This window comes from Monodelphis domestica, chromosome 4, assembly GCF_027887165.1.
Source record: "Monodelphis domestica isolate mMonDom1 chromosome 4, mMonDom1.pri, whole genome shotgun sequence".
NCBI lineage: Eukaryota > Metazoa > Chordata > Mammalia > Didelphimorphia > Didelphidae > Monodelphis > Monodelphis domestica.
The window spans coordinates 447,855,880-447,868,094 of NC_077230.1; the positions used below are offsets into that span (position 1 = coordinate 447,855,880).

Below are 12,215 nucleotides of genomic sequence, written 5' to 3' on the forward strand. Positions count from 1 at the left end.
CCAAAACATTTTATGCCCATAACCCCCTCGATGTAGAAGGGCTTGATTCTCCAAGGAGCTGGAGGAACTTACAAAGCCACTATAAATTATCTAACATCAAATAGGCCTTTGCTTCAGCAACACAATCATATTATTCCTCCTTAATTGATTCAATATTCCACTATATAGAAGCTGTGTGATCCTGGACAAGTCACTTTGCCCCCTGGGATAGAGAGAAGGAAGGGAGGAAGGGAGGAAGGGAGGAAGGGAGGAAGGGAGGAAGGGAGGAAGTGGGGGAGGAAGGGAGGAAGGGAGGGAGGAAAGAATGCGATCACCAGCAGGATTTAGCCTGAGCATGCGCAGAGAGAGTCCTTAGCCCCCGGACTACGTTTCCCAAAAGCGCAGGGTCTCCCTCCCCATATGGGATAATAGGACCGAATTGAGCATGGCCGCCGGAAGTATTCTCTCCGGACCGGAAGCTGCTCAATGTCCTCCGTATCTTCTCCCCCCCCACCCCCCGTGCCCCCAGCCTCCCGGCAGCACCCCCAGCTCCTGCTTCTGCCTGGCTTCCTGCCCAGGAGGCCCCTTCCTTGACCCCTGGGCCCTTTTGCTCAGGATGGCTGCGCAGCCTTGGGTCCCGGAGCCCCGCGGGGAGCGCGCGAGGGTTTGGGGGGTGAGGGGTCCCTCGGGGCTGGGGGCGGCGGAGGGGCCGGGCCAGCTCGGGGCGCGGGCTCTGGCGCAGGGCGAGGGCAAGGCGGCCTCGAGGAGCCTCCCCGCAGGGGCCCGCCAGGTGAGGGGAGCCGGGGAAGGGAGCGGCGCGGCCTGCTTGGGGATCACTTCCTCCTAACATTGACCTTTGGTTCCTGCAGGCTTCGCTCATTCATTCCTGGGGCCCTTCGCGCCTTCATTGCGACCCCAAGCGGTTCTGCCCTGTTGCTGCCTTCCCTCACCTCACTGACGTCCTCTGTTCTTCCGTGCCACTGTGGGTGGGAGAGGGACCAGAGCAAGCCGGAGCAAGTACATGGAGCCCTGCTCGCCTCTGAGCTGGTGCACTTGAACCCAGGCCTTTTGCTCACGTTGGTGGAACCTTTTTTATTTTACTCATCGTGTGGCTGGGGTTGGGGTGCAAAAAAAGGTGGGGAAGCTGAAACGCTTTCCCCCGAAGCACCTCCCAGGCTTGGGTCTGTGAACCTGAAAAGTATTTGACAAATCTGGGAATTAGGTGATGGGTTGCTCTCCAGTGGATAGGTCCCTGACAGAGTGTGCTGCATCCTGAAGCGGTAGTGTGTGGGGTGGATAGAGACTTTTTAACCCTTACCTTCTGTCTCACGGTCAATACTGTGTATTGGTTCCTAGGCAGAAGAGTGGTAAGGACTATGCAGTGGGGGTTAAGTGACTTGCCCAGGGTCACACAGCTAGGAAGTGTCTAAGGCCACATTTGAACCCAGGACCTCCTGTCTCTGGGCCTGGTTCCCCATCTACCAAGCCACCCAACTGCCTGCTGACTAGAGACTTTTAAATTCAAGTGGTAATATTAACATGTCAAAAAGTGATTCTGAGGTCCAGTCAAATGAACCAGCATTTATAAAAGGCCCACGACACTGGGAATACAAAGAAAGGCCAAAAGAAGCCCTTGTTCAGAAGGAATATGGGGTCTAATAAAGGAGACAACATGCAAACAGCTACGTTCAGACAAGATGTCCTCAGATGTGTTGGGGAGTGTTTCAGAAGAAAAAAGGAAAAGGCTTCTTGAAGCAGTTGAAACTTTAGTTGACCCTTGAAGGAAATGACAAGGAGAAGATGAGTTAGTCCACATCCAGCATTTATTAAACTCTTCTTTTTGTATCAAGGATTGTGTTATGGGCTGGGGAAACAATAAATAAAAAGCAGCCTTTGCTCTCAAGGAACTCACATTCTAATGGGGAAGGCAACATGCAGACAACTATGTTCTGATAACATAGAATAAATCGGAGGGTAAGTCTCCCAGACTGAAGACAGTAAAATAAAGGAGGATTGAGAAGAACTTCTTGCAAAAGATGGGACTTGACCTGAAACTTGGAAGGAAAGCAGGAGTTGAGAATTCCAGGTAGGAGATGGGAGTTTCTTATTGAAGAAACATCTAGGAGGCCATGTCACTGGAGCAAAGAGGACGTGGAGGGGCCAAGGGTATGAGAAGACTGGAAAGGTAGGAAGTGGCCAGGTTTTGAGGGATTTAATAACCAAACAGGATTCTATATTTGATCTTAAGAGGTGATAGAGAACTAGGGGAATTTATTGGATGGAGACCTGTGTGTGGCTGCCCTTGAGAAAGATCAGTTTGACAGCAGAATGGAGGATGGATCAAAGTCAAGAGAGATGTGGCAGGGAGACCAGCCTGCAAGTTTTTGTCATAGTCCAGATGTGAGGTAATGAAGGGCAGTGAATGTCGCAGGAGAGAAGGGAGTGTATATGACAGATGTTATAAAGTTAGAATCTATATAGATTGGCCCATGGAGATAAAAGGAAAAAGTAAGATGTCAAGGATGACCCCTAGTTTTTGTACTTGGGTTTACCAGAAGGATAGTGATGCACTTAAAAGTAATAGGAAAGGGGGAGGGATTGAGGGAGAAAGATAATGACTTATCTTTCAGGTGTGTTGATTTTAAGATGTTTACAGGAGGTCCAATCTAAAATATCCATAGTGGGGGCAGCTGGGTGGCTCAGTGGATTGAGAGTCATGTTTAGAGATGGGTAGGACCTGGGTTCAAATCTGGCCTCGGACACTTCCTGTGTGACCTTGGGCAAGTCACTTGACCCCCATTTCCTAACCCTTACCACTCTTCTGCTTTAGAACCAATACACAGTTTTGATTCTAAGATGGAAGGGAGGGGTTTTTAAAATAATAATAAAATAAAATATCCATAGTGCAGTTAGAAATTCTAGCCTGAAAGTCAGGAGAGCTGTTCAGATAATTAGATTTGGCAATCACCTACATAGAGATAATAATTGAATATATGAGAGCTGATCAGATTACTAAGTGAAATAGTATACAGAGAGAAGAGCAGAAATCCTAGGATTATCAGGCACAATCTGAAAGAAGATCCAGCAAAGGCGACTGTGGACTGGTCAGAGAGGTAGGAGAGCCATGAGAGAGTAGTGAAGGGGGCATTCCTCAGCCCATAGATCCTAAGGTCTACCTGGAGAGTAGTTCCTTCTGTCTAGGTCCTTTTGAAAGGAGATCACGGCTAGAAGATTAAAGTTGAATATCAGCTGATGGTCAAGTGACTAAGTTCCTCAAAATAGGGGGAAATATACCCGTAATATTGGGTTTTTCCTTATTTTAAAGATTGAGTTTGGGACAAGTGATTTGGGGGAGGAGGTAACAATGTCTTAATTTGGGAATAACCAAGAGTAGACTGTCCCAGTGTGTGTTTCCTTATAGTTAAACTCATCAGACCATCTTGGTGGGGTAGGAGATCTTTAGTTAATCTCATAAGAATGGCTAGGTGAGACTCAAGGTCTAAGAGTGGAAGCCTCCCTTTGAGTTGTGGAATGAGATTGAGAATCTTTTATTTATACAACCCTGCAAGCTACATTTCTTTGACCTCGAAGCCTGTATTTATGGGGAGATATCTTCCCCCCAAATCATACCACACAAATTTTCTACATTTCCTTCATAATAATATCCCCCAAACCCTCAAAGAAAAGAATATCCAGATTATGGAGGTCATTGACATTGTGAAAACCTGCAGAGAAGCCAAGAAGGATTGAAAAGCTAAGTGGAGAAAGTGGCTCTCTATCAGTGGATAGAGAGCCAGGCCTAGAGACCAGAGGGCCTGGGTTTAAATTTGGCCTCAGGCTCTTCCAAGCTGTGTGACTAAGCAAGACAGAAAGTAAGGATTTGTTTGTTTTTTAATGTTTTTTGGAAAGAGCAATTTCAGTTAAGTGGTAAGGCTCAAAAGAAGAGAGTTAAGAGAGAGGAGAAGTGAAGACACCTATTGTAGAAAGCCTTAGCTTTCTCCAGGAGGCTAATTAGCCATAAGGTGGCTGAAGCAGGCTTTGTGGAGTGCTTAGAACCTGCTCAGACATGGAGGTTGACAAGGTCGGCTGCTGAATCTGGGCCCATTTGCCAGTCATCCTAACTTGTCTTACTACTGGACTTCAATGACTAGAAGATAGAGTGGGGATGTGCAGCTCTGTCTTCAGTCTAATTCATCCACAAGTCAAGACATCACCCTGTGCTGCCATTGGTCCTCAATGAAAACAAAGGATGAACAACAGCTACACAGGAAAGAGATCTGTGGGATAATAGCTAAAGAGAAGGAATGGTTCAAGTGGAGGAAAGACGGGCATTTTTGTAGACAGGCAGGAAGCAACTGGTGGACAGGGAAAGACTGGGGATTAGTGAGAAAGAGGGAATGACAGATTGCAGTTTTTTGAATGAGAAAGCATGGAATGGAGTCATTTGTGCAGGTAGCAGGGTTGGCCTTGGAAAGGAGAAGGGGCATTTCTAAATGTTAAACATGTACAGGAGGAACTAGTGGGAAGAAGGAAGCTGAGTAATGGGAGGCCAGGAAGAAAGAGAAAGGAAATAAGCATTTATCCAGTGCCCATTGGGTGGTCTGCACTGTGTTCAATTGGTCCTTATGACAGCCTTGCAAGGTACATATTGTTATCCCCATTTTACAGATGGAGAAACTGAGCTAGGTTAGGCAATATATCTAGCTTCAGAGAGCTACCAAGTATCTGAGGTCAAACTTGAACTCGGGGCTTTTTGACTCTAATCTCTGTTGCTTTAACCATTGACCAGTGGCTGTATTAGCAAGATGGTATTGTATTATGAAAGAGCATGAAGCAATGGAAAATTTTTTTTAACCATTATGTCTTAGAATCCATACTAAGCATTGGTTCTAAGGCAGAAGAGCGGTAAGGGCTAGGCAATGGGAGGTTGTGATATGCCTAGGGTCACACAGCTAGGAAATGTCTGAGGCCAGATTATAACCTAGGATCTCCTGTCTCTAGACTGGCTCTCAATCCACTGAACCACCTAATTGTTCCTCAGTGGAAATGTCTAAAACCTTAATTCAGCCATCTACATCATAAGTTGGTCACCTTCTCTACTAAGGTACTGTTCCTATAAATTAACCCACCAACAAGGATTTATATAAATACCTACTATGTGCCAGGCACTGGGAAAAAAAGTACAAAAGGATAAAAGCAAGATTTAGTAACTAGCAAGGAGCTCCCCTTCCAGTAGGGTTACATGCTCTAACCAAGCTAAGGTACATTTCTTTTTTTTGTAATAGTTTTTTTCAATGAATAAAAGCTGTGCTCTCTCCCTTCCATCTCTCCTCCCTCCAACACTGAAAAAGAAGGAAAAGCAAGCCCCTCGATTTCTTTCCTATTGAGCAAAACAAATTCCCAAATTGGCCACATTAAGAAAGAAAAAAGCCTTACTCTGCTGTGATGAGTGTTCCTATGTTTGTCCTGAGAGGTTCCAAATCCTAAAAGTTGTAATGACCATCCCGAAATAACCCGTGGGCTTCACACTGGTCAGGGTCCATGCCATGAAATGTCCCTGGGTGAGCCAGAATGTGTTTGGAATTTCAGCTGTCAATGACCTTCAAAGATGTTGCTGTGGACTTTACCAGGGCAGAATGGGAGCACCTGGATTCTGCTCAGAAAGATCTCTACAGAGATGTGATGCTGGAGAATTATAAGAACCTCGTCTCCCTGGGTAAGGATCTGTCCGTGAAGGACTTCTTGCAGATGTCTCAGCTTTTAGCCAGAAAACCTGAAGTAGTTTTTTCTTGGTTCAATGGGTAATTAATTTAAGGATAATTTTAATGTGAAGCTATTCTTAATCCTTTTGTTTAAAAAAAAAGTTTCTGTTCCTGTGGAAAAGTATTTGCTTTGTTCAGAGGAAATCTGTAGCATTATTGCCCTTCTGACCCTACTCTTTTTACACCTTCTATTCCTTTCTCTCCCTCCAAGAACACAGTCTAATACCAGTCATAGACTAGGTCCAGTGAATTCATTTTCTTTTTCAGTTGGACTCCTTAATTTTGTTTCATACTTTTGTGACCTACAACAGAGAGTCCTTTGGGGTGCTTTTTTATTGTCCCTGGGTTCTTCTATGATTCCCTCCTTTCCCTGAAGATAAAGGGTTTAGGATTGGATTCTGAATGATTCTTTGTACCCAAAAGTTTTCCACTTCTTTTCCCATGAGCAGGGTTTCCAATGTCCAAACCAAAGGTGATCTCCAAATTAGAAAGAGGAAGTACACAATGGATGCTTGGGGAAAAAGTTCTGAGAAGGCCCTTTCCAGGTGAGTGAATGAAAAGGCCAGCAGATAAGAATGCCTTGCTGTCAGGAGCCTAGAAGTCAGAGGTGTATTCGAGGGATGGTTAAATCAGTATATAGAGAGAGGAAAGAGAGTAGAGACTCCCCTTCTCAAAGTGTGGTTCAGGTGAGACAGCTGATGTTTAAGGTTGGCTCAGAGAGAAGAGAGGCGGTTTGAAGATTTTCCCCCTTCTGCCTGCCCTACTTAGCTAAGGCTGCTCTCCCAGATTTGCTCTTGTCTCTCTTGTCCCCCCTTCACTAGTCAAGACCAAAGGGTCTCTCCTTGATCTGTTCACTCACACTTGATTCACAGCCTGGGGAACAGATAACTATTTTAATGTCAACTCAATCAGGGGTTAACAAAGAATAACTAGTGGGGAAAGAATAGGAAAGGAAAGTGGGAAAAGGGGGTCCCTGTCTCTATCTAAAACCCTTTTCCCTCCCTCCTTGAGTTTAGGGGGAACTCAGGCCTTGGCAGCCTGAGCCCCCTGAGAGAAAATCAGGTTGACTCACCCAGGGTTTGGCTTCTTGGCCACAGTTCAGACTCAGGGCAACAGGAGCTGAAGTAAAGTCAGACAGAGATTTAAAATGTCTTTCTCAGGCTTCCTCTTCAATAGTCTTTTCAACTGGGAAATGTTGGGGGGAAAGATTTCCAGTAACCATCAGGAAAGATGGGTAACCCTCAGGAGAAAGTCTTTTTCCACCTTCCCTCTTCAGCTTCTCAAGACAGAGACCAACTCCTCTACCAGCCAGAGTCTTCTCCTCAAGATTCCAATCCTTTGAGGCCCTTCCCCTGTCAAGGTGATCAGTTCCACACACTCTTCAGTCTGGCACTTTTCTTATGTGCCAGCCTCTGTCACAGAGAGAACATAGTTCTTTAGTTTCTAGGAGGTCATTTTTTCCCCCATGGTTACATGATTCTTGTTGTCTTCCTCCCCTCTCCCAGACCAGAGATGACAAACAATTTCACTGGGTTTTACATATATTATCACTCAAATCTTTCTTCCATATTATTCATTTTTGTAATAGAGGAATCTTTTTACTCTTTTACCAAGTCATATCCCCATATAAACAAGTGATAAATCGTGTTTTCTTCTGCATTTCTACTCCCACAAGATCTTTCTATAGATGTGGATAGCATTCTTTCTCATAAATCCCACAGAATTGTCCTGAATCATTACATTGCTTTTAGTAGCGAAGTCTATCACATTTGATCATCCCACAGTGCTTCAGTTTCTGTGTATAATGTTTTCCTGGTTCTGCTTATTTCACTCCATATCAACTCATGGAGGTCTTTCCAGTTCTTTCTAAAATCATCCTATTCATCATTCCTTATAGCACAATAGTATTCCATCACCATCATATACCACACTTTGTTCAGCCATTCCCCAATTGAGGGACACTTTCTAGGGGGTCTTGATTTTTTTAAAATCCCTTTCAGTGACATGATAGGGTTGGAAATTACCTTAAAAATCAAAACCTTCATCGTAGAAGTGTAACTTCCTACTTTGTGAAATGAAAATGTTGAGCCGAATGGCCTCCAAGATACTTTCTAGCTCAAGAGCTATTAGGAAAGGTAAAATGATATAGGCAAGATTGTGCCATTTTGAAGTAGCAATACCATGGTTTGAACCTAGGTAGCCTGTGCCCTTGTCTTTGTTCTCAAAAATATTACCCTTTACTGCCTCATGAATAAGAAAATTCCTGTAGAGCTGAGGGGCATTACAGAGGTTAAAATTTTTGATTTTATTGCCCAGAATTAGTTTTTTGAGATCAGATGAACATGAGCTATAGGATTTGAGAGCTCTTGGGCTCTGCTGTTCTTCATTTTCTTGATTGCTGGCATCCTTGGCTTCCTTGCCTGATTGTGAAGTAAAGAAGGTTGTCAAAGCTGACCTCTGTGCTTAGATGCCCTCTCTCTTCACCTCTAGCCATCACCATGAGTGGATTCCAGCATGTCTAAGCTCAAGGACTTCTTCAAATGCCTCCGAAAAATGTGTTCCCTCAGTCAGGAAGCATTTGAATTCCTGCTCTGTGCTATGACAGAGAACCCAAGTCATATGAACCCAATGTATGTTCCCATCATGGAGAATGTTGTTACTGATCTAAATGTACTTTGTACCTCGCTACTTTTCAACTTTCTGGTTTTGTAATGATCTTAGCATAGGTACTGGCATATTTCAGGCACTATCTAAATTCTAACTACTATTTTCATTGTTATCATTATTATTACTGTTATTATTTTTATTATTATTTTCTCAGTAGTTCTTAAATAGGAAGTTCCTTCCCTAAAAGTAGGTCATATTCTTGGGCTTGTCAAAGAATGGGCTAAATTTATTTGAATCACATTATAAGGGTACTCTTTTTTTCCAGAGTGATGATAAAATGTGGAATAGGGCCAAATACCAAGAACTTCCTTTAGATTTTCATTAATCCATTAATCAAGAACTCCTTGATTAAGGTTATTCAAATAACTTTAAATCTTCTTAACTCTTCTGTTATGAAATTTATAATTCTCAAAACATCTTCTCTTAAGATGTCTTAACTTTGACTTCAAATTATTTGCTGAAATTAAAATACGAACTCACTAACTGACCTGATTAGCCAATTCTAAAATCTTATGGATATGAGAAATTCTCAGTTTTGTATGATTTATTAATTTTCCCCCCTAAATTTTGGACCTTCTTGCTTTCTTTTTTCAAGTATTTAAAATTAGCCAAACATGAGTTTTTATTCCATTTGGGGGGGGGAGGGTTGTTTTAGACTTTTCTTTTGTCAGGAGATCACTGTCGGAATTAGTAGCCTATCATTTTCAGACACAACCTGTTTTCCTTTTCTGGAAACTTAGACATTTTCCCAGAGTTTACCTATAATAATTCTATAATGACATGACCAAATGCCTTAAGTACTATGAAACAGTGTCTTTAGTGCTGAATAGATAAGTATCTTATCATTTAGATGAGGCTTTAGTTTCCTGTTACCTGTCTTTGTTCTAGTCACTCTAGATGATTTTCATTTTTGTTGATAAAGTACCAGGAATTTACAATTTACTACAAAGAATCTTTATCATTGACATTATTGTGTTTCCTTCAGGTCGACTTTGTCAGAAGATTAGGGGTAAAAGCAAGGATACCACTCCAAAGCAGTGTAATTATATTTCATCAAAGAAAAGACTTACAGTGAATAGCAATGAATGTGCTGAAGCCTTGAGAAAGAATGGATATCTTAGTGGACATAAGAAAATTCATAGTGGAAAGAAACTCTATAAATGTAATGAATGTGAAAAAGCCTTCAACTCCAACTCAAGCCTTACTGTACATCAACGAATTCATACTGGATTAAAACCATATATGTGTACTGAATGTGGGAAAGCCTTCAGCCAGAAAGGGAACCTTACTAAACATAAAAGAAATCATACTGGGGAGAAATCTTATAAATGCAACGAATGTGGAAAAGCTTTCAGAGACAGGGGATACCTTACCATTCATCAGAAAATCCATACTGGGGAGAAATCATATAAATGTAATGTATGTGGGAAAGCCTTCAGCCAGAAGGGGCACCTTACTGTACATCAGACAATGCATACTGGAGAGAAATCCTATAAATGTAATGAATGTGGGAAAGCCTTTAGCCAGAGAGGAAGCTTTAATATACATCAGAAAATTCATACTGGAGAGAAATCCTTCAAATGTGATGAATGTGGGAAAGGTTTCATTGACAGAGGAAATCTTAATAAACATTATAAAATTCATACTGGAGAGAAATCCTATAAATGTAATGAATGTGGGAAAGCCTTCAGCCAAAGGGGAAGTCTTAATAAACATCACAAAATTCATACTGGAGAGAAATCATATAAATGTAATGAATGTGGCAAAGCCTTCAGCCAGAGAAGTTACCTTACAATACATCAGAAAATTCATACTGGAGAGAAATCTTATAAATGTAATGAATGTGGGAGAGCCTTCAGGCAGAAGGGACACCTTACTGTACATCAGAGAATTCATACTGGAGAAAAACCCTATAAATGTAATGAATGTGGGAGAGCCTTCAGAAAGACTGGACACCTTGCTGTACACCAGAGAATTCATATTGGAGAAAATCCTTTTAAAACAATGAATGTTGAAAGACTCCAACCACAAGATATTCTTTATTTATCATGACAGTTCATGCAAGATAGAAACATTCCATATAATGAATATGGGAGAGTCTCCACCCAATGTGGAAAACTTACTGAATGCTTAATCATAGTTTTAGACTTGGGAATGACTTTTGAAATCATGTATTCTAGTCTATTGAGTTTTATAGACGATGGGGTAAATGGGCCGGAAATTCACTGAGTTTCTCAACATCACTTAGTAAGTTGCAGAACTAGGATTGAAACTGAGATCTGAGCCAAACCCAGTTTTCTTTCCATCATACCATGTTGACCTCAGAATTCATATTAAGAGAGAAAACATTTAAATACAGATTATTGGCTGGTCTTCAGCAGCAATTCATGCTTAGTCCACAAATAATTTTGGAATTGGAAATGGACTCAGGAACCATTTAATATAACCTATACTTTAAAAGGAATCTAACTGCCACACATGCTGGATGAGCAAAGCCCTGGTCAACACCTTCAAGTACCTGGGCAGCACCATCGCCAACGACGGGTCCCTAGACCATGAGATTAATGCCAGGATCCAAAAGGCCAGCCAGGCACTTGGGCGGCTGCGCTGCAAAGTCCAACAAAGTGGTGTAAGCACTGCGATGAAGCTCAAAGTGTACAACGCAGTGGTCCTCAGCTCGCTCCTGTACAGTTGTGAGACATGGACACTACTGGAAGCACATGAAGCAGCTGGAGCAATTCCACCAACGCTCCCTCTGGTCAATCATGAGGATCCGATGGCAGGACCGAATCACCAATCAGGAAGTCCTCGACAGAGCCAACTCCACCAGCATTGAAGTCCTGGTCCTCAAAACCCAGCTACGATGGTCTGGACACGTCATCCGCATGGACCCACAGCCAATACCAAGACAGGTATTCTATGGTGAACTGTCAGCTGGACTCAGGAAACAAGGTTGACCAAATAAAAGATTCAAGGATCAGCTAAAGTCAAACTTTAAGTGGGCTGGCATTACACCAAAGCAACTAGAACTCGCTGCCTGTGACAGAAGCAGCTGGCAAACCCACATTCACCATGCCTCATGTGCCACAAACTCTGCGCCTCAGCCTCTGGACTCCAAAGCCACATGAGGGTACACGGTAGATGAAACTGCACAAAGACAACAGTCATTCTCGATCACCGAGAGACTACCACTACTAACTGCCACACATACACTCATGAGGTGATCATTCAGCTTTTACCTGAAGATATTTCATAAGGGGCCAACCACTCCTTCCTGAGGCAGCCCATTCTTTGGATTAGTTCAGTGGAGAGGTATCAAAATGAGACTCTGGAAAACAAAGCAACAGTTATATATGTAATATACATGTAAAATATTATTTATGTATTTTCTAAAGCATGGTACGTAGAACTAACCCAGGACTTGAGATATAGTCTCAGCAATCCAGAGTACAGTGGAATTCTCACCTCCTTTTTCATGGGATTGATGTCTGTCTTACTGCAGCCTACAATCGCATTAACTGTTTTGGTTGTCATCATACTGTTGGCCAATTGAGTTTGCAGACCATTAAAACCCCCAGCTCTTCATAAATATGCCTCCCTCATCTTTTAATCATGAAGTCGATTTTTTTACTCCCAAATGTGAAATTTATATGAATTTTTGCTTTTATTCAGTTTGTCAATTCTTCCCCATTTATTTGGTCTTTCAAATATAAGTAAGTAAGGATATAGTTCACGTTTATATGAATATATTCATATGAATTTCACGTTTGGGAGTAAGAGTTTACACATACACATAAAAGTTCCATC

At 42.4% G+C, this 12,215-nt stretch overlaps 1 protein-coding gene across 2 annotated transcripts; it reads left to right on the plus strand.

Moving 5' to 3' along the window:
- The first annotated feature begins 509 nt into the window (after positions 1–509).
- Positions 510–11,997, plus strand: LOC100028806 (zinc finger protein OZF-like). 2 transcript variants are annotated; one of them, XM_056796861.1, is made up of 4 exons: positions 510–769; positions 5,569–5,695; positions 6,191–6,286; positions 9,394–11,997. In XM_056796861.1, exons 1-4 carry the CDS (start codon positions 596–598, stop codon positions 10,458–10,460), a joined length of 1,464 nt encoding a protein of 487 aa, XP_056652839.1. In that variant the 5' UTR covers positions 510–595; the 3' UTR covers positions 10,461–11,997. The 2 variants fall into 2 exon arrangements, with proteins under 2 accessions (XP_056652839.1, XP_056652840.1); XM_056796862.1 differs by having other exon boundaries at positions 696–2,065.
- The last annotated feature ends 218 nt before the right edge of the window (positions 11,998–12,215 follow it).